General features: G+C 37.3%; 1 protein-coding gene across 1 annotated transcript in view; it reads right to left on the bottom strand.

Moving 5' to 3' along the window:
* Window positions 1–787: 787 nt before the first annotated feature.
* Window positions 788–20,772, bottom strand: part of XPO4 (exportin 4) — an 80,838-nt gene continuing 60,853 nt past the window's right edge. The window contains exons 15-23 of the mRNA XM_015640379.2: window positions 20,547–20,716; window positions 19,418–19,592; window positions 18,019–18,312; window positions 16,929–17,109; window positions 15,360–15,478; window positions 14,331–14,461; window positions 13,450–13,567; window positions 12,159–12,251; window positions 788–9,054 (exon numbers count right to left, since the gene is read on the bottom strand). Of these exons, the coding sequence (XP_015495865.1) occupies window positions 8,857–9,054; window positions 12,159–12,251; window positions 13,450–13,567; window positions 14,331–14,461; window positions 15,360–15,478; window positions 16,929–17,109; window positions 18,019–18,312; window positions 19,418–19,592; window positions 20,547–20,716 (1,479 nt within the window). The 3' untranslated portion in view covers window positions 788–8,856. The remainder of the gene's footprint in view (window positions 9,055–12,158; window positions 12,252–13,449; window positions 13,568–14,330; window positions 14,462–15,359; window positions 15,479–16,928; window positions 17,110–18,018; window positions 18,313–19,417; window positions 19,593–20,546; window positions 20,717–20,772) is intronic.

Raw genomic sequence — 20,772 nt, 5'->3', positions numbered from 1 at the left:
TAATGACAACATAATCCTACTCCTGATGATGGAAAATAGCAAAGTGGAAATACTCTACTTGGAAAATAACCTGCAACACCTCCTCTTTGTAAGCAAAGCTTGCTGCACTTTTACTTTCACTCCCAAGCTGTTCCCCCTACAGATGCAAAAACTAATGTGTGTTGGAGCCCTGTGGGGTACCTGTGGGCCAGGTGCACCACAGCTTCCCAAGACCTTGTGGCACAAGAGGAGAACAGACTGACAGTCAGCCTCCTAAAAGCTGGCAGTCTCTCCAGGAATTCAAGTACAGAAGTAAGCTTTCATCTTTAAGTAGTTAATGGAGTCCCAACTCTTTCTCTGTGGAGATAGAAATGTTAGAAACATGACAGTGAGACAGGATCCCTGTGACTTCTATTTTGCCAAGCTTTGTGCATCCCTTGGAAGTGATTCAGGATCCACAGAGGGCTACAGGTTTCAGACAGAAAAATGGTCTGCATAAGTGACCACTAGTCACTTAATACCACCTAGCAGTACTGACATTTTAAACAGACTTGACAAGTATTTGAAAAAAAGCAACAACAAAACCACCCAACCCTTCAACAGAAATTACCAGTATCTGTACTTCTGTACATTTTCACATTCCCATAGATTTTACCACGGCTTCTGACTTACACAATTCTCTCAAAAAATATCCCAAGATACATGGTAACAGCCAATCTTCATGGCATTTTCTGGCCCCAAAGCCTTGTCATGGTTGTTTTTGCTTTTTCCCTCAAAAGATGTAATCACTCTGCCATCACAAGAAGCAGGAAGGAAAATATATAAAATATATTTAGCAAAACCAGTAAAATTAAAGTGGAACAGAAAATGCAGTCAAGTAGCAAACATGTACAGCAGCAGATTTTACAGTTTTTCCTACACATACCTCTGCACTTATTTCACACACACTCTTTAAGGAGAAGGAAGAAAATAGAAATCAGATAGTGTTACGAAAGAAAACATTTCTTTTCCTGAACAGTAAATGGGGTTTATTACTGCTTTCTGCTTTTGAAACTCCAATTCAGACTATATATATATACTGCTAAGAAAAATAAGAGAAGGACACCCTTTTCTCTGTCCCTAAAGCAAAATTACACTGTCCTCCTTTTACAGACTATACTGGTATCTTAAATAGTTACACTCACAGGATCTAGACATTATCTGGCCATCTTAAGGGATGCAGGTAACAAACATTTTAACCAAGATACAAAACAGGTATCCAATTTTTCCAGCTTTCCTGAGGCTGAGTGAATTTTTTAAATACATGTGCGCTTATCAAAATCCATGTTACAGTACATTTTAACAGTAGTTTGTTAAGAAATCATGAAAGTGCATAACAGCCTAAAAGCAGGCAGAAAGTACTTCAGAAGAACAGTCTTTCCTTAAAGTGGCAGAAGAATATAAGCCTTCCCCAAAGTAGTGTTGATCTTGTGTGAGGACATCAGTGATCTTCCTAGAGATTCCACAGTGTGGTGGTGGGCTTTTGGCTTTGGGGGTTTTTTTTGTGAGTTACGACAATCATTTCAATGAAAAAAAGACCATTAGTAGTATTGTGCAGTTCCAAAACTAAAGCAAATGTCCTGACAGCTTATAAAACCAAGTTACCAGTGAGGCTTTCCAATCAATACTTGTGTTGGAGTCTAGCGATGACTTTCATTCAGGGAACACCAAACATGGAGATAGGAGGAATCTGAATATGCCACAAACCTAAACTGCAGCATCCAAAACAATAAGTTAAAGCAATTCAAACATATTTCTCTTTACAACCATTAACAGTAGGCCACACAGAGAGAGGAAGAAAAAGGGAAGTACATCACACCCACAGCTTTGCTTTACTCAAACTTGCAAAAGCAACAGCGTGTCAGAAAAATTAAATCAAATACCATTAATAGATATTAAAGTGAAAACAGCTGTTCCACAATATTCAAATATAGACAGCAGAAAAACTTGTACGTATCCATCACAGTGGGTAGCTTCCTTGTTCTCTTTGGATATATAGATTTGTGTGGAATGTTTTCCAAAATAAAGATGAATTATTATTTAATTAACAAAACTTACATTAATAGTATCACATTTCATTTCAGAATTCCAAAACAGTACTTTCTCCCAACAAACTTGTTAATAAAATGGCAGGCTTTTACTAATCCCTTTCAAGATGTCATGGGTTAAAAATTACAAAATAATACTTCAATCTTGTAGAAGTTTTCTTATTTTAGAAGTTTGATCTATTTTCCTTTTTCTGGATTAGATTGCAAAGTTATCACTTTCTTCTCCACCTCCTTCCCTCTACCAGTTCATGTACAGCCTGCTCCTTGGTTGGCTGTCCAGACAAATTCCACTTGGAGGGTTGCGCTTTCCTGCTTTTCTGCTTGTAAGACATGCAAAATCACTGAAGGAAAAAATACACCACCAACTCCACCACTCACAACTGAAGCCAATACAAGTTTCAGAAAGGCAAAATTGATGGGGTTTGTGTATACTTAGACAAACAAGTGTGAATAAAGGCTTTGTACCCAAATGGATCAAGTTTATTCCAGAACTCATATTTAAGGTAAAGCAGAATAGTTCCATTTTCTACATGAAAGGCTCTTGGATACGCTGCTGTTAGTCTTACCAATTGCTTTCAGGAATTTCCTCAAAATTACCTTAAATGTTTCTGTCCTTCCCCAAAATATTCACTGAACTAAACCATGCTAATATAAATATATAACTGCATAATCTTACTTTTGAAACCAGTAAAATTCTAGTGATACATACAGCCAAGATATATAGCAAGCTGTCACCACCATAGTTGTTGCGTAGTTTTACTTTCAGGATTTGTGAAGCGTTTTTTTTTTCCCTTTCCTAAATGATGTAAGTGCATGGAAGTAAGAGGGGAACAATAGAAAATACCTGTTGTTTATTTAAATGCATTATAGCACATTAGGAACTGCTGCCTGCAACTGAACTTTTCTGATATCCATGAAGTAACATGCTGTTAGATGTTCCTTACATAGGAACAGATTATGAGTTTGGAGAACACTTCTGTGCCAGATACCATCATAAAAACTGTTTAGATTAAATACACACATACAGACACACACAAATTAAAGACCCAGAAACCAGTATTCCTTTTGAGTGGACAAATGCCACCAATAAGAGTGACCAAAAAAGTCAATGTTAAAACTTCTCTTGGAAGATGGGGGAAAAGATTAATCTGATTATATATTCACAGTAATTTCTGATAATTGCAGTCCAGTGTGAGATACTGCTATTTCACCCCATGTCATAATTTTTTTTTGTTGATGGACAAACTCATGCCTTAAGTGCTGATGTAAACCAAAGTTACTCCACCAACTTTTAACCTAACTGCTGTGTATTCAATGTAGCCAAAGAGCAAAAGGTGTAGCCTAAGGTTTCACAATGTTGCTGTTTATGTTTCCACTGTAAGGAAGTATAACAAATGCTTTTTCAGGGATTCAATACAGGTGAGATTTTAGAAAAACATTAAACAAGAATACACACAAATCACACATGGCCAAAACAAAATAAAAAAAAAATCTTTAGTGGAAAACAATTTTATCCTCTTCCTGCTTATGGATCTTAAAAATACACAGAGTCATCATTTCAAAGTTGAAAATTCAGTCATGATAAGGCTCGATTACACAGCCATTTCCCAAGTCTTATTGCAATAAACTGTGAAAGATTTCTATGCAACTTCGTATCTTCAACTGTACAGATAAAACAATACTTGAAATCAACTAGCACTTCAATCCCTGTGTTTTTAATATATAAACTCAACACAGTATTGAATGACACATTTAAAATATTTACACACTTGACCAACAGCAGTACTAGCATTTATTGCCTTAAAAACTGCATGTTCACTGCATGGAGGTTTCTTATTTAGCACAAAGAGAACAAATATTGTATTTTTTTTCCTAATTAAAAACTCCAGAATGGTTTAATGGGAGATTGAAATGTGTGGTCAATGCTATTAGAGAGGTTTTTTTATCAATTTCAAGTATCAAGCTGTAACAGATTGGAAAATTACATGGGTAGTATTATCTTCCTCTTGAGGTTGGAAGGGCCTTCCAAATTTGCTTAAGAACAGCTTAAAAAGACAGGAAAAGCAGGGAAGAGAATGGAAAAAAATGGAAAAGCAGAATCAATTTTAATTCACTGAAGAGAAGGGAAAGCCAGAGATATCTTACTTCTGCTTCTAGAGCCCCAGGAAATGTCATATTGAAAAAAGGGTTTTATAAGAGGTGAGAACTTGAGGCTCTAGAGCAAAACACACTTCATGATTTGATTCATGATCAGTGCTAAAAAACATTAATTTACTGAAAACAGAGCACAATCTACTCAAATGCAAATTTATTTATGGGGGAGCAGGGCTGGCTCTTTAAGTTTTAATTGTTATCATTAGGCTTTGGTTGTACTTAGTGACTGGAACAGACATGGGAGAAATGAGCAGTGTTTGTTCCTTGCAGAAAAATATAAAAAACCCAAAAGTAAACCAAACAAAAAACCCTACCACCACAAGCAGCACTTGTTATAAGCAGAGGCACCAAAGCCTTAATAACCAATATCTGTCCTCTCCCTTTGTAGATCAGAACCGAGGCACACTGGTGGCAAATCTCACCATATTTAAGAAGAAGCCGCCATTTCAATCAGCTGTAATTGAAATAATGACAATTTACAGCAAGCATTACTGTACTGCAGTAGATCAGTCCTAGGAATACTGTACCACTGCTGCCTCTACTGGGCTTTACAATTATGAAAATCTTCTGTTTTCATTACAGTAAATCTTACACCTCACAAAACTAAAATTAAAGTATATAATATTTACATAACATCTCAGATCCTCAATGCATTTTATAGGCATAAGCTAATCCTCACAACATCCCTGTGAGGTAGGTAAGTGTTAATGCTATTTTAACAACAACACAGTTCTAGTGACTTGCCAACAGCCACAGAGGATCCTGTGGAAAAACATTACAAAATTAGAGGAGCCTGGCTCCTACTCCTGCGCTTATATTCATCAAGCTACTTCCATTAAGAAACCACCCCTCCTTATGTAATTACTTAACCAAACCTGAAATTACTTAGAGTGTTTTACAAGCAAAATGCTGCAAATTTGTATTTCTAATTGTTTTACAGATCACAAATTAGAATTTGCTTTCCCTTTTAAAGAACTGGATTTTAAATGGACAACTGACTGCTCTGAGTAAGCTTATTTTCTAGAACTACATGGCTTAGATATAAAGGGATTTGCCCAGGTAAACACTGGGGCTTTAGTGAGTTCTACTCACTGTGAAAGTGATGACTTCAATTCCAACCCCTCTCTTTTAACTAGTAGGATTTGGACATGCTGAGAAAACAAATTTCTCATTCCTGAGAAAAAAGGTGAGCCCTTTACCATTAAATAGTGAAACTCAAACCTCTGGGCAAAAAAGTAGCAGATTCTGACGGTAATTCAGTGAAGCTAATTAAGGCATAAATGCACATGAAAGTGAAAGTTTCATGCATCCAATCTACTTCTTCCTTTCCCTATGTATCTGTGCTTTCAACAAGGTTTTGAATTTTATGATTGAACTCGATGGTCATGCTTGTCAGCATTGCAACCTATAGGTTGAACAAAATTTTTATGCCAGCATTAGAACTAACTATTACAATGGGGAAGGAGCTGGCAAAATGGAAAAGAAAATAGTCAGAGTGACAACACTGGTCCAATAATCTGTTTCAGCAAGAAAAGTCTAGACAAATATATTTGTTACAATTATATCATGTAGCATTTATAACTTGGTTTGAATTGCCTTTTTTCTTCATTCAAAACACAGGCACATTTTTAGAACCATTATTCACTTTCCACCGTGAATGGAAAATCAATGCAATGATGCTGTAAAATTTTCAGAGCACTTCTGTGGAATCAGCTCTCAGTGTCCACTACAAACAGTCTGAGTCTTTCCTGTGGACCTCAGTGTGCTTTCACATCCCGATTTACAGCAACTGGATGTGTCGAAAATCACAGAAGATTCTTTTTTTTTCTATTTTTTTTGGTAGGGATACAGAAGTCAAATAACTCAGGTAGACATAGTCACCAAGCTAGCAGGAGTATGAATGAACAGGACTTATTTCCAGAAGCCTTTGCAATCATTTCATGGATGTCACTAAGGAGAGACATCTTACCATTGCTCTAAAAGAAACATAAAATGGCATGGAAAGATCCCTGTTGAATATATGAGAATGAAAGTAAAATTAAAAAACAGGAGAGTGTAACATCAGGCAGGAAATTACAAAAAAAAACCCCAAATCCTTACTAGGACAGTTTTTCTTTAACATATAATATTATTTTTAAAAGAAGGGCAAAGGAAATTTTTAAACTTTAGAACTAGTCTTTGAAAGTGGGTGTTCATACTTTAGCTAAAGTCTTGATACTCAGAAATGCTGTGTGTCTGCTTGTTACAGCACAATGGGCCTGACAAGAAAAATAATGGGTATGCACATTACCCAGAATACAAACTCAATTTGTGCTCCCCTTCATCACAATATGCAAAAGGAATTCAAAACTTAAAAGTTAATAAATACTCTTAAATAGTGAACCAGCTTTAGGATTAATAAAACAATAGTGACAGAGCTAGTTATAAAAGAAAGGATGACTGAGTGTATCAGTTACTCAGTCAGACCCCAAACATGGAATATTTGCTATGATCTCTTTGAAGACTTCAGTCTAGATACCTGATGAGCACATCATAACAAACCAGCAGCTCCTACTGCCGCTGATGTTCCCAGGCTTCACTGCCCTTCATCTGAAAAAATGAGGTTTCAGAACTTCTGCTCTATCCAATGTACAAACTCAGAAAAACTCCAGAAGCAGTTTCAAAAACAGCAAACCCCAATTTAAAAATAAAAACTCAGCCATCACAACAGTTTGGAACAGAATGATCTGCCAGGATCATTGTATTTTGTGCAAGTGCACAGTCAAGAAATCCTTTAAAGAAAAGCACTAGAGTTTCAAGAAAATATTGAGAGCAATACCCCTGTTATAAAATACTATGCAAGTTATCTTAGAAATAAAATACTATCTGGGAAGGTACATTGAGAAGTTTCATGGTCACTTTGTAATATATAAATCTTCCCTTGCCCAGTTTTCACATCAGTGAAGAAATCAGTTTCACATCAAAAGAGAAAAGTAAAATAAAGAGATGGCATTTTTTGCCTTGTGGATCCATGCTTGAGACACTTACAGATTTAACTTTAAAGACAAAAAAGCAAAAAAAAAAAAAAAGCCTTAGATCACTTATAGCACAGTATTAGAGATTTGTGTCTATTGTGAGATTCTGGCTATTGTGACTAATTTTGAGATGAACAGCTGAAGAATGGCACAGAATTGCAAACATGAAGCTATACATAGCCATATAAAGGTGTATACCAGACTTTTTATATAAATTGTAAAAACACATGGGGAATAGTTAACAGCATAATCTAGCAAAGATCTTAAACAGAAGGGCCCACTTCTGCCTCCGGGTTTTTCCACAAAAAATCATTTTACTAGACATGCAGCATTTGTGTTTGCTTCAGTTTCCTCTGGCTCATGACAGAAGACAAAGCAGTTGCTCTCATATTCATGTGCTGCTCTCCCTTGTTGGTTCTGTATACTCAGGGCACTATATTCAGCTATAAAAAAAGCTAAAGTGCTGATATAAAAAACCAAGCAAGAACAGAGCAGCTGGGAGAGCTATGCAGACATGGGACTGGATTCAGCAAAAACAAAAATCTCCTACAGCAGACTTCCCAATTACCCTTCCCCACTGGAGTCAAGCAGACATGCTTGAGTAAAAGGGTTTGATGCCCCTGTGCTAGCATAATTGTTTTAGCTAATGCCCCAACTTTACAAAGTTTGCCAGTAATTCACACCTTTTGGGTTGTTATTGCTTAAGCAAACAGTTCAGTGTAGAAATACATTGCAGTTGCATGCAGCCCAGGTGAGAATCAAAACAGATACTGAAAGTAAAACTACACATGAACCTTGCATTAGACACTCATTCCAAAACAACACGTCAACATGAAGGGCTGCAACAGGTACACAGCAGCTCAGTGCCAACATCCTAAACCAACTCTCAAGAGTCAAATCTTGCCTTAAATTTCTCACCTAAAGTATATGAACTTTTTTTTTTTTTTTTCTTTTAAATTAAGGCAATGAAATGGCTACAGTTCCTAAAGTTCATTTTAGGGGAACAAAAATATACACCTTTTTTTTTTTCTCCGAACTTTAGGCAGCAGAACATAATGTAAAAACCTGCATTGCATTAAACCTGCAATGTCAGGTTGATGTAGAAAAACAGAACTAAACACAAGTTAAAATACCATTTGGTTTTTCTTCCCCATTGGAACACAAACTCAAACTTTAAGAGAGGAAAAATAAAGCTTAAAATCAGCTAAACTGTTTCGAGCTTTATATGTATCTGCATCACACTCCAACATGATTTTGGGTAGAAAAGAAATCCGCATGTTTATATGACCACTCATATTTTAAACCAGTGTAGGGGGAAAGGCACTGCATTTATTTCATTGTGCCCATATCTGTTTGCGCATAAATGGAAAAAAACTCAATTCAGATTTTCTGTTCATTCTTTTCCACACCTAAGTATGACAGATTGCAGCTAACACATAATAGCAGAAGCTGATTCAAAGTTGACCTCTCCTATTCCATGGTGTCATGTTCAAAATTCCAGGCTCTCTAGAATCTGAGATGGCTGCAAAGAACCCAGAGACAGGTACAAGACTTAGTCAGCATTCAGCATTTCTCAGTGCATTTTGCAGAAAGGGTCTAAATTAGGCATAGAGTTTTGTTGTTTATTTTACACAGAGAAGTCCACCAACATTTGCCATAAATTCTTCTAAACTCTTTAAGAAGGCCATCTTCTGCTTACGGTCCAGTGTAGGAGGAGTGCTGCTTGCAGTAAGCTTGTTGAAGGCATCTGCTAACCGCTGGTAAATTACTGGATCTTGTTGAGTTGATAGCAATGTTTCAACTAACTCTGAATATTCAGCCTGTTAAACAAACAAGAAATTAAAAAAAAGAAGAGAGAGATACAATATATACAACTTCTCTCATCAGGACAAGATCCAGAATAAAGGCTGTGACAGAAAACCATCAGTACCTCTTCACCTGTCCTCACAGCCTTTCACTTACCTCTAAACCAGATAAAATCCTTCATCCAGGCTGGGTATTTTAGTAAGGCTAAAGAAGCCTTCAAAAGAAGGTACACTGCTTTGCAGTGCAGAGTAAGATGACAATTTTAAGACAAAGGGCCTTCTGGCTCTTACTTAGAATAGGCTTATTCCTGAAAACTGGACTGTTTTTTCTTGATGCCTGTCCCATGTTCCATACCCCTCATCTCCTCCCATTCAGTATTCTAGGGTTCCTTCCCTGCAACAGAGAGCTTAGATTCCTTTCTAAGAGTTTTCTATTTACTCTCATACTTATTTAGACAGAAACAAAAGACAAAGAAACATGTCAAACATGACTAGAAGGACACTGCCAAGGGGCACACACCTGAAGCAAATCCAAAGGGACTGAGCTCTGGCAGCACAGGTGAAGGACACAGGCGTTAGAATGGCAGTTCCCTCCATTCTACCCATGAGGGGTTAGGTGAGGGTAGACAAAAAGAACTTGCCACCTGTGGGTGGTATCACAAGGTCCTTTTCTCTTACATGCTCACAAGTCCCTCTTCGAGGGATAAGGGCTGCTAACAAGAGAGAGGAGTCATAGGACAAAGTGGCTTAGCATCGTCTTTGGCAAAGGCTTGCCAACCCAGCAGGAAGTGCTTTAAAGGACACATTGAGGGATAGTGGTAGCAACTTGTACATAAGTAAAGAGACAGATCAAGAGTATTAAGAACACAAAGAAATATGATGGGTTTAAAAGTGCTCCTCAGAAAGGATGAAACAGGCTGAAAGGAGGCCAACCTGAAATGCGTGTGTAGGAATGTGTACAGCTTTGGAAACAGAAGGAGCTAAATCTCCACATGCAGGTTCAGAGCTGCAACATTACTGCAGGCACTGATACGCGTGGGACAGGTGGCATGACTGGAGTGTTCCAAGGGACTGGTGGAAGCTTGTTAGGTATCTTCAGGACAGCAGATGACAGAAGATTGACACTTCTGTGAAAAGGCAGCTCAAATTAAAGATGGTTTTCTACAGACTGGGCAGCAATCTAGTTGAGTGCTTATGGATCATGATCAGAGGAGAAGCAGTAAAGATGACATCATCTTTTGGGGTGACATCTCATTACAAATCTCCAGAACAGGACTTTTAGTAGTCTTAAAGCAACTTGAGGAAGTTTCCAGATCAGACAAGAGATTATCTCCCTGACATTTGCACACATACCAGATGGGCTACCCAGGGGTGTGACTTTGTGTCTGGTATTCACAGCTAGTAAGAGCTGGTCAGGGATGTGGTAATTAATGCCAGGCTTTCAGTTATCATTAAATAGTGGAGTTAAGGATTCCTAGGAAAGCGAGGAAAGAGGTCAGCCAAGTACACAACCTGGACATCATAAGAGCAGATGTCACTTTCTTCAAGACTGGTGGGTGGGATCCTGTGGGAGTGAGCTCTGAAGACAAAAAGAGCTCAAGAGAGCTGACAGGTCTTTAAGGACAACCTCTTCCAAGCACAAAAATGGTCTGTCCAGATAAGAGGAAAACAATAAGGACACTGATTCAGCTAGGCAGGGACTTAATGACTGAACTCCAGCACAAGGGCAACACGTGCAGGAAACAGAAGCAGGAACAGCTAGAAAGGAGTAAAGCAGAAACATCGTCTGGACAAGAACAATGAAAAAAAAAATTAAGTTCAGCTAAAGCTGAATTTAGCAAAGGACAAAGACAACAAAAGCAGCTTCCACCAGTACTTTAAGAGTAAAAGAAGGAACAGGGAATAGATGGGTTCTACTGCTGAATGGAATAGAAGATTTAATGATAGTAGACAAGAGGTAAGGCTGAAATAATCAATGCTTTCTTTTGCCTTGGTCTTCACTGACAGGTTTTTCCAGACCTGTGTGACTAGAGACGAGGAGGAGACAAACTATGCATAATAAAGAGGATCAACCCAGGGATCTCTTGAGAAATCTTGATGCATGCAAGCTCCTAAGACCTGACAGAATCTATCCAAGGGTTCAGACAGCTGGGTCATGTCATTCATTACTGGCTGCTGTCTATCATCTTTGAATGACTAAGAAAATCATGAAACAAGTACTCCTAGAAGTTATTTCTGGGCAAGTGAAAGTCAAATGACCCAAGGGAATGATCTGAAGTTGTGTCAGGAGAAGTTTACATTGAGTATTAGGAAAAGGTTCTTCACCCAGAGGATGGCTAGGCTCCCCAGGATGTCACAGCATCAAGCCTCAGAGTTCAGGAAGTGTTTGGACACTGATCTCAGGCACATGGTGTGACTCTTGGGAATGGTCCTGTGCAGGGCGAGGAGTTGGACTCTATGATCCTCACGGGTCCCTTCCAACTCAGCATATTCTGTGATTCTGAGAAGAAGCTAGTATGGATTTACCAAGGGAAAATAATGCTTTACCAACTTGTCTTCTTTGACAAAATGACCTATATCTATGGCTAAGATGAGCAGTGCATCCCTAAGGCAAAGCAGGTCTTTAGTACCTGTGTACTGCACCCTTGCAATCAAGCTAAGATTTTACTGTCTAAATGGGTGAACTACTACATGTGTAAAAACACACCTGTACCATCAGCCTGTGAAGGATTGAGGCTAATGGCTCATGTTCCACTAGAAGCTGCTTCCCAGTGGCACCGAGAGCTCTCATCTGGACCCTATCCTGTTAAATATTTTAGTCAGTGACCTGGAGGAGGAGGGGAAATACACTCTTCTCAAGTCTGGGGACAAAACCAAATTGGGGAGCGCAGCCACTGCATACAAGGGCAGGACTGACATTTAGAGACACTCAGGATGGAGCAATGAGCTGACTGGAGAGTCATGAAATTCAGCAAGTACAAATGCAAAGACCTGCAGCTGCAACAGGCAGACCTCCTGAGGATGCCCCCTTTCAACCCAAATGATTCCATGATTATGCACAAGAAATAACCACTGTCCTTTAATAAACGACTTCTTTTCAGGGTGTCTGAATGCCATACCTGATGCAAACACACTAACGTGTAGAATGCTTCACCTGCTGCAGTTGTCATTTCTGTATTGTGCTTCTGAAGTACCAGCATATCAAAAACCATCTGAAATCGTAAAACAGAAGTATTTGTATAAGTCTAAACTTAATTTTCTACTTAATAAACATTTGCTGCTGAAGCTCATCTTCACTTCTGATAATAACAATGAACATGTATTACAAAGATCCAAGGTTGCTGTTTGCTTTGTTGCCTTTTTTTTTTTTTTTCTAATTTAGATACCAGAAATTTAGAAGCCAAGTTCTTTTTGAAGTTGATTCTTGGCTTAACAGTATAAGTTCACATCTCAAAGCACTGGAACCTGTTGATTTATATCAACTGTTCTTCAGAGAAACACTCCATCACTTGTATTTTTCTCCAAAAGCTGCAGATATGCCAGAGAAATAATGAAAAAAGCCTTTGCTCTTGCAGAATAAAATACAGAACTTTTCCTCAAGTTTTGGAGACTCCTATTGCCCACAGAAAGTCAAACAGGGAACATATTAGTAAAGACTAATATTAAAATTTTAAGTGGAAATTCAGAAATAAGGATTGAAACTATGTTAAATTAGAAGATACATTAAGACAAAATTATGCAAATTTCTCATTCTATCAGCTTGTCTGATGGAAGCATTTAATGAGCAATCCTTAGAAATCCCAACGTCAGTTTGGGAAAAGACATCTTTAAGAAAAGATGTCTTAAGTAAAACTCAAGCCTATACAAAACCAGAAGACAAGCACACAAATTCTACAATTTAGAATTTACTTTGTTACCAGTTATTAGGAACCTGGTTGCTACCAGGTCACTCCAAAATTCATTAAAATGGATGGTCCTACAAGTAAAGTACTGAATGAGATATTGAATTAAGAAAACGTGTAATTCATTAGATACACTGAATAAATGACAGCATTCCTTTCTAGTTCCCAGCTATGCTCTTTTTCATGCCTTTTCTTTTAGCACTCTACCCAGCCTCCAGTTCAGAGAGTTCTGGAAGCTTTTTGTTCACAGCTTCCTCAATAACTGCTAAAACTGTCAATCTCTAGTACAGAGCATGGATAGAAAAGTTGCATTCTGAGAGGCTCAGGTCTTTTGTTTACTGACAATAATGGATTGGTTCCCTCCACACCTCCATCCTCTTTTGTACCCTAGTCTGATATCTTCAGTTCTTCATGCCCTCTTATCCTGATTCATCTGGATATGACCACTGTTTGGGCTCTGGATGCTACCTTCATGCAAAAAACCAAAGTAACAAGAAAGATGCCTTACCTTAAGAAAGTGCCTTGTTGCTAGAAAAAGGGTTGAATCTGTTTCTTGTGCTTTTGCACACTGTTCTGCTAACGGTGTTACAGCCTCCAGACAGAGCTGGCAGACCTCTGAGCTCATTCTGATAATGGGTGTTAAAGAATTGAAATCAGATTTTAATTAAATTATGGTCAAACTACCCAGCTGTGACACTAGAAAATACGTGAAATGCTTGTATATTTCAAAGTTTCTTTTTATTACAAAGTTGCTAATTTAAAAAATCAAACTAAAAAAATGCTAGAAAAAGGGGGTGAAAAAAGGATTCCAACTTCATTGCCTTCTTTTATTAGCTACATACCCTAAGGTAACATAACCCTCTCTGACATAACATTTTCAGAAAGAGTCCCTTATGGTCAAGCTCATCTGTTTCTGACACGTGCCACAGATTAGTGAAAATGGTACTCCCATTATGAGAGGGAGAGCCCATTGGCACCCTGACAGGAAATGCTCTGGAGCCAGCCCAGTAGAACAGCAGCAATGTTTTGTATTACCAGCTGAGACACTAATTCAGGAATGGCTTTGGGATACCAGCTGAAGGCTTATGAAGTTACACACTCTGAAATGAAGTAATGGAGGAGGCAGGAATGGCTGCCAGAAAAAACTTACATGCTAAGCTACTTAAAGGCTGTGCCCAAGCACCACAAGTCAGAGGCAATTCAGCTAATGCTGGAATCTCAGTGGAAACTAATGAAGCTCTCAATCCCCAGAGAGCAGTGTAAGAGTCAATTACTGATATATAATTATACATGCAGATATTGATAGGAAAAGAAAAAAAAAATTAACAGATCCTTATAAAAGCAACTTAGATTTTTTTAAAAAGCATTCCCAAGCTCTGTAAAGGATACGATGACATCCCTAACTCCAGTGAGTACATTAGGCTCTTAAAGAGGTCCTCTGGAAGTTGTGGAATTTTCTCAGGGAATATTTCACATATGAAAGTGATTAATTTGTAATATTGATTACACAGGGATGGAAACTGTCAAAAGAAAAACATGGTATTTTTAGATTCAATCACGTAACTATTTTGGCATAATTTTCAACGATACAAAGAGACATGACTGATGTTTTGCACTGAAGAAAAGAATTTTAGTAAGAAACTTAAGTCATTAGAATGTCTACAACTTTATATCAATACAAACACTGTGGTACAATAAAAGATTACTAAACAGTAGATGGTGGCAGTCTGGTATCTGCTCTATACAAATTAAAGGAGTTTCACTTCAGACACAGACAGATCTAGTCCTGCGGGGTAGAAGCCTCATAAGCATTTGAGGCACAATTGAGGGCTTCCCAGAGTACATCCCTCACCTTGGTTTGATCTAAAATGGACAGAGCTCACGTGCTCAGCAAGTGCTACCAGATGAGAAGGAATGTGCAAAGGGGCCAGCTGAGACACCCCCTAGAAGTGTTCCCCTAATTCAAAGTAAAACATGAACACAGGGCAACAATGAAACGCTGCTGTCCCATTGTTTCATATTTTACTGTTCTACTGACGAGCTGCTGATGCCTACAATCAACAGCCATCTGTATTGTGCAAATAAATAGTTACTTTTAACTCATATCACTGTTTATGCTTCTTGTCACATTTCTGACACTATCAGAAAAAGCACTCTGGTGAGCCACATTTCAGGTCTGGCTGTTGATCTGCACAGAGACTTGCTTTTAGAAGAAATGTTTTGTTTAGGACCCTCAGACATACATTTTCTCAGCTTACAGTGTTTCTTTTCAAATAATATTTAGAACTGTGGAACAGTTATTTATGAAGTCTAGAAAATTCAGTTTATGGAGGTGGAATGCATATAGGAACGAGTTCTGGGAATTCATTACTATAAAGCTTCCATATTCTACCAGCTCTGTGTAAAAAATATACTTACCTTCAGCAGATCTTGTGACATTAGAGGCAGAACTAGATTAACCCCATATAAGACAACATCTGCTGCTGATACAGATCTATTTGTAACTTGCCCGGGCTCATGTCCTCTAAATACTTCATCTGCAAAAAACAAAAAAAGTATTTTGTATAAAAGGAAGATTAAACATATTGAAGGAACAGTCCCGTTTCTTTATAATACAGACATTTTTAAAAATAGGACTAGTCTCCTCTCTCCAAACAAAACCATGAGGCACTGTATTAAAATAGAAACTTAGTGAGTGGAGGCTGTCACATCACTCTATATTTATATTCATTAGGACTAAGCATTTCATAATCACTTGTACCAGATGGCATGCTAAACCAGAACGCTTCAGATACTGAGGGCTCCCTTCCATTACAGAACATTGCATTTGTTTCTAGTGATAGCTGCTTCATGCCTGCACACAAACATAGTGAGTAAAATATTACTGCATTTTTGTACTTTTTATATATATATATTATATTTACATATGGTTTAATATCTATTAGGAACAGAAGTAGAAAAAAAAATGGGAGAGCTAACAGAGAAAGTTCTGCAGTTTGGATGTTGCCAAGTTTTCTCCAGTTACAGGTTAAAGACTTTAGGTTAAGGCCTACATTTCCCATCAACTGGCAGTGACCTTACTTTTATAACTCCTGCATTGAGTGAGCAGCAGTATACAGAAAACTCGCAATAGATTTGATCTCTGGGCATTGCATCTAGGTTTTATTCACATTACTTGTTTCATGGTGTTTTCCATGCAACTAACACCCAGATCTCAAAGCAAATACTTTAAAAAGCACTGGGTTGTCCATTCAATGGACAAAGTCTAAAACTGGTTCTATACTTGTGTTGTGTATGCATGATGAAAAAATAATGTGCTGCATTTCAGAGTACAAGATTCTCTCTTTAAAGACATACCTCCAAAAAGCAATGAATATCAAAACATGCTTGGTATCAAACAGAATCTGCCTGGGTTGTTATCTATGCAAAGTGTATAGAACATGGTGAGATATGAACCATGGAAATGTGTTTTGGCTTATTCAAAAGCAATGCACCACAGCTAACTGAAGAAAGTAACAGGATGGGATACAAGAAGGAACCCTTAACTACACCCACAAACCATAAAGCTTGTTCTGTGAAAGAGGAATACAGAAGACTCTCACATGATGGAATTTTAATGACTCAACATTTCACAAAAGTTGAATCCTGTACTAAGAAGACAACCCATCTGCTCTTTTCCAGTACTTTACTACTACAACTTCTCTATGTGTTTTTTGTTATAAAACTGCTGGTACAACATATTCAGATTTGCAACATTCAGCTTTCAAGCTGTTTCATACATCCATACTTTATTTTATGACAGCAGTAATTTCAGATGTTAGAATATTGTGAGAAGTCCTTCTTTGCTACTTTAAATAGCAATTTCCATATCCTGACCTACTTAAGCCTAAACTTCAGCTTTTACTTTACATGGACTGAACACAAGCCCAAAAAATGGTTCAGTTTAGAAAACAACATGTGGTTCATCAGTTACCAATTCCTGAATACCTGTATCACTGAAATCTATGAATTCTTTTGATAGAAGATTAGTGAGAAGCTCCATAATAAGAAGGAGGTCCTGGTACTGGTCTTCTTCTGCTGTAACATCTATCCGTTGTCGACCTAGATTATTCTTGGAATACACCTGGAGCAGAGTTAGGCAGGCCTCATACAAGTTCATGGCTTTGGCCTATAAAACAATTTTACATAATAAGAAAACTTCCATATGCTAAAAGAGAAACACTTTAAGATGGCATTACTTGGTAGATAAATACTTTAAGAGTTCAATTTCAGTGTATGATCACTTTTGTGCCAACTGTACACAAAATCATCAAGGAAACAGCCACTTTAGACAGTAAGAACACTTATGGCCATCTATTGATGTGATACCAACTGAAACAGCAAAACATTAATTTTCTTGATTCTTCAGTCTTAACAAAAATCCAGACAAGAGTGGTTTGGGACAGATTGACATACCTCACTAATCTCACAAACTAGATTACCAACAAAATACCATGGGGTGACACTTTACTTATAGAAGTTTGGAGCCACAGTATACTGTTTGTGCATACCCAGTTTGCAACTCTTCCAGATGTGAAAACAAAATTAGCCAACAGTGCAATTGCATCGCACAAAGTCAAAATTTTAACTGTTAATTTGTTGTGTCTAATAGTGCCTTGACTAAGACTAAGGCAGTGTCTCTATGGTAGGCATTTGCCACATAGAACACTGCTGTTCTCCTAGACTAGACTTCAGAGAAGTTTGATATTGTTATAAAAATGTACTCAACATAGTCGGTCCTCTTCTGCCATCCGTGCATAGTTAGATTAATGATGAACTGTGGTAAAAATTATTGGTAAAAAAAAAAAGGCTGAATGCCCTGATTTTAATCTTCACAAGGGTGTGTTTTAAAGCAAAGGAATTCCTTAACAGATGTGTCCACATAGTCTTTCTTTCTTTCTCTCCATAAAAATCACTACATTTTATTTTGTTTAAGGAATAGCTCTGTATACACATTTACACACATGCACACACACACACACACACACACACACACACACACACTCTGCCCCCTCCTTCCCTTTCTGGTTGTATTTACCTCTCCAAGATAGCAAATTTGTTTATGTGCAACTTCAACAAAGACTTCTATTATGAGATTAACAGTCTCTGGTGTGTTTTTGTATACTTCCATTAATCCAATGCAATTATTAAGGAAGTCCATTAGGAAATTGAAGAGAATTGCTACGTTATCAATCTGGGTAGCCTCAGCAATGCCACAGAGTGCTTCTAATGTAGCTGTGATTTCCTGCTTCACTTCCTCCTCCTGACAGATCTGCTGAAAGTTTTCTTGGTTTATCACATTCAAGAATCGCTGCTGAAGTGGCTGAAGAACCTTGAAATTTTTCAGAAAAGTCACATTAAGATAATCATAATATTATATGAGATGTGAGGTTTAAATAATTTAGCAAACTCATTGCTTTTGGCATGGCAGTACAAGAATCAATCACTTCCAGTTTCCAATAGTTCAGTTATGTCATTAACTGTCACATTAATGCAAGCAGAAGTGGTAGTGAATAGTGCTTCTCATTGTCCATCATGGCCTGCAGGCAGGTGTCAAAATTAGCACCTCCATAAATACTTCAGGTCATTTTGTACCATTTAAACAAATGACAATGACTTTCCCTGGCTCAAAGCATTTGATTCCCTTCAAATTCTCTATTAGGGGAAAAAATTGTTACAGCTTATTAATGAAACCATTAAGAATAATATGAAACCATTAAGAGTAATGCTCATAGTTATTTTGCCACATTATGATTCTCAATAGCAAAAATATTTGTCCTCATCTGTATTTGGAAACTTCCACAAAAATAGTTAATTATTTTTTCCCCAGTTACTTCCACTGTATTACACTCTTACCTTAAATCACTATTGTCATAGCTCTACCAATAAACAGCATGTTATTCTCAGAAGGCCAATGCTTTACCAAGTCACATGGTGCCATTACCTTCCTGATGCCATTTCAGCTACTTTCTAGCATCAACGTTTCTGGTAATAAATACCTGAGCTTTAATGGAACCAGGGCCCAAAGAGATGGCCAAGGCTCTTCATTACGTTCCACAGTAGCTTTTTACTTACTGTCATCAATTGATAACAGAATAATTCATAACACCATAAAATTAAAATGAAAGGAAGAAATGTCTCAGTGCAAGGGAAATTTTTAATTTTCTATAATAGTCTCTTTCAAATATATTGTTCTACTGTCTGCCTCAGAAATCCTCCAATTAATTATCAGTAGTTTCTTTTTGGGTTGAGATATTCCAGATAAAACTTAGATACAACAGATACAAACACTGACCATCAAAGAGAGAAGAATTTGAAAAATCATCAGTATTAAATATCAAAATATGTTACACAAATTGATTTTGTGTCACTATAAAATTCCCTAACCTTGTACTGCTTGCTTATATAGAGTTAATGGAAATATCAAAACAGCTTACCTCTGTCCAGTATTGTTGCTTTGTTTCTGTATCCATATGAGCAAAACCTCCTAGAACTAAAGCTTTCATTAGTGTTCTCTGCACAGAACTAGACAAATAGTGAAGAGGAGGGCTTCGCCTTGCAAACTGTTTAGCTAAATTCCACCAGTTTTCACACTGAATAACTAAGTTTGCCCTAAAAGAGGGGGAAAAAAATCATTAAAGACTTCACAAAATTGTATGAACAGAGCACATCAGGTTTCTAGCAGTTGCCAGAATTTTTTTTGTTGCTATATTTTTTTTAATTCCTTTATTCTGAGGCAAAATTGCCTTTTGATTTTCATCTTACTAATGCCTCAGCTCTCAGATTTTTAAAGCATATACTCTGGAAATAGATCAATACATACAGGAGAAAAACAGGGATGTGCTTTAGTTTTACACAGATACACAAGAGTTAATGGACATATTGCATGGATTAAAAGCTTAGTCTCATTACATCATAATAAAATAAGCAATTTATTCCAAAACTAGCTCCTGTGGGGTTTAATTTTTTTTTAAAAGAAAAATCCTTAAACATTTTAAATCCTCATACTTCAGAACAGTCTTTGAGTAGACTGTGAATGCATGACTTCATGTATAATTGCTTGCCAATTGACAGAAATGAAGCATTCAAGAACTTCCTGCTTCACAGTTTGCAATATCAAAGAAAACTTTTTGAAATTTGAGTGAATCCAAAAAAACCTGTATTTTGAAAAAAAAAAATAGGTTTACAAAACATATTTCATACTGGTTTAGCCAGTATCTGAACTCCTAATCAATAAAATTTAACAGCAACACAAAAATCCTTGCAATAAGAGTGGAGACCAGGAGAGTTTTCCTTTCTCACTGTTTATGAGTGAGACACAAAAGTAGGGAAGGAGAGTGCACATCTAAACAGCAATAAAAATTAGGTGATGTTTTGTCAAATACAGGTCTCACTCCTCAGCTTGTCAGACAAATTTGTGGTGGTTTTTTTCAGTTATAGTATGCTACTAAAGTAATTTGACTTACAGACATGAATATGAAGCACCCTATATCTGGATTACTGTGGCCAAAAAACTTTAAAGGAAGCAAAAGAAACTTTTTGACTTCCAGAGGTATAGCAACTTACCGCTCTCTCCTTTCCACTAATGTTACTAGCAGTTGTACAGTATCATTTGCAAGGTCCTGCTCTGAACTCCACACTGCCAGGTTACTGATCACTTTTTCTAAAAGGTAACCCACAATCCACTGGGAACCCTCTGTATCAGCACCAAATGCTGTACTAAATGGCAGACTTATCTATAAGAAAAGCATTAAAATGAGTGAGTTTTACAGAAGCCAGAACCCAAAAGTGT

The sequence above is a fragment of the Parus major genome, chromosome 1 (genome assembly GCF_001522545.3).
Source record: "Parus major isolate Abel chromosome 1, Parus_major1.1, whole genome shotgun sequence".
In the NCBI taxonomy this organism is placed as follows: Eukaryota; Metazoa; Chordata; class Aves; order Passeriformes; family Paridae; genus Parus; species Parus major.
This window is presented reverse-complemented; position numbering and strand designations above follow the sequence as displayed.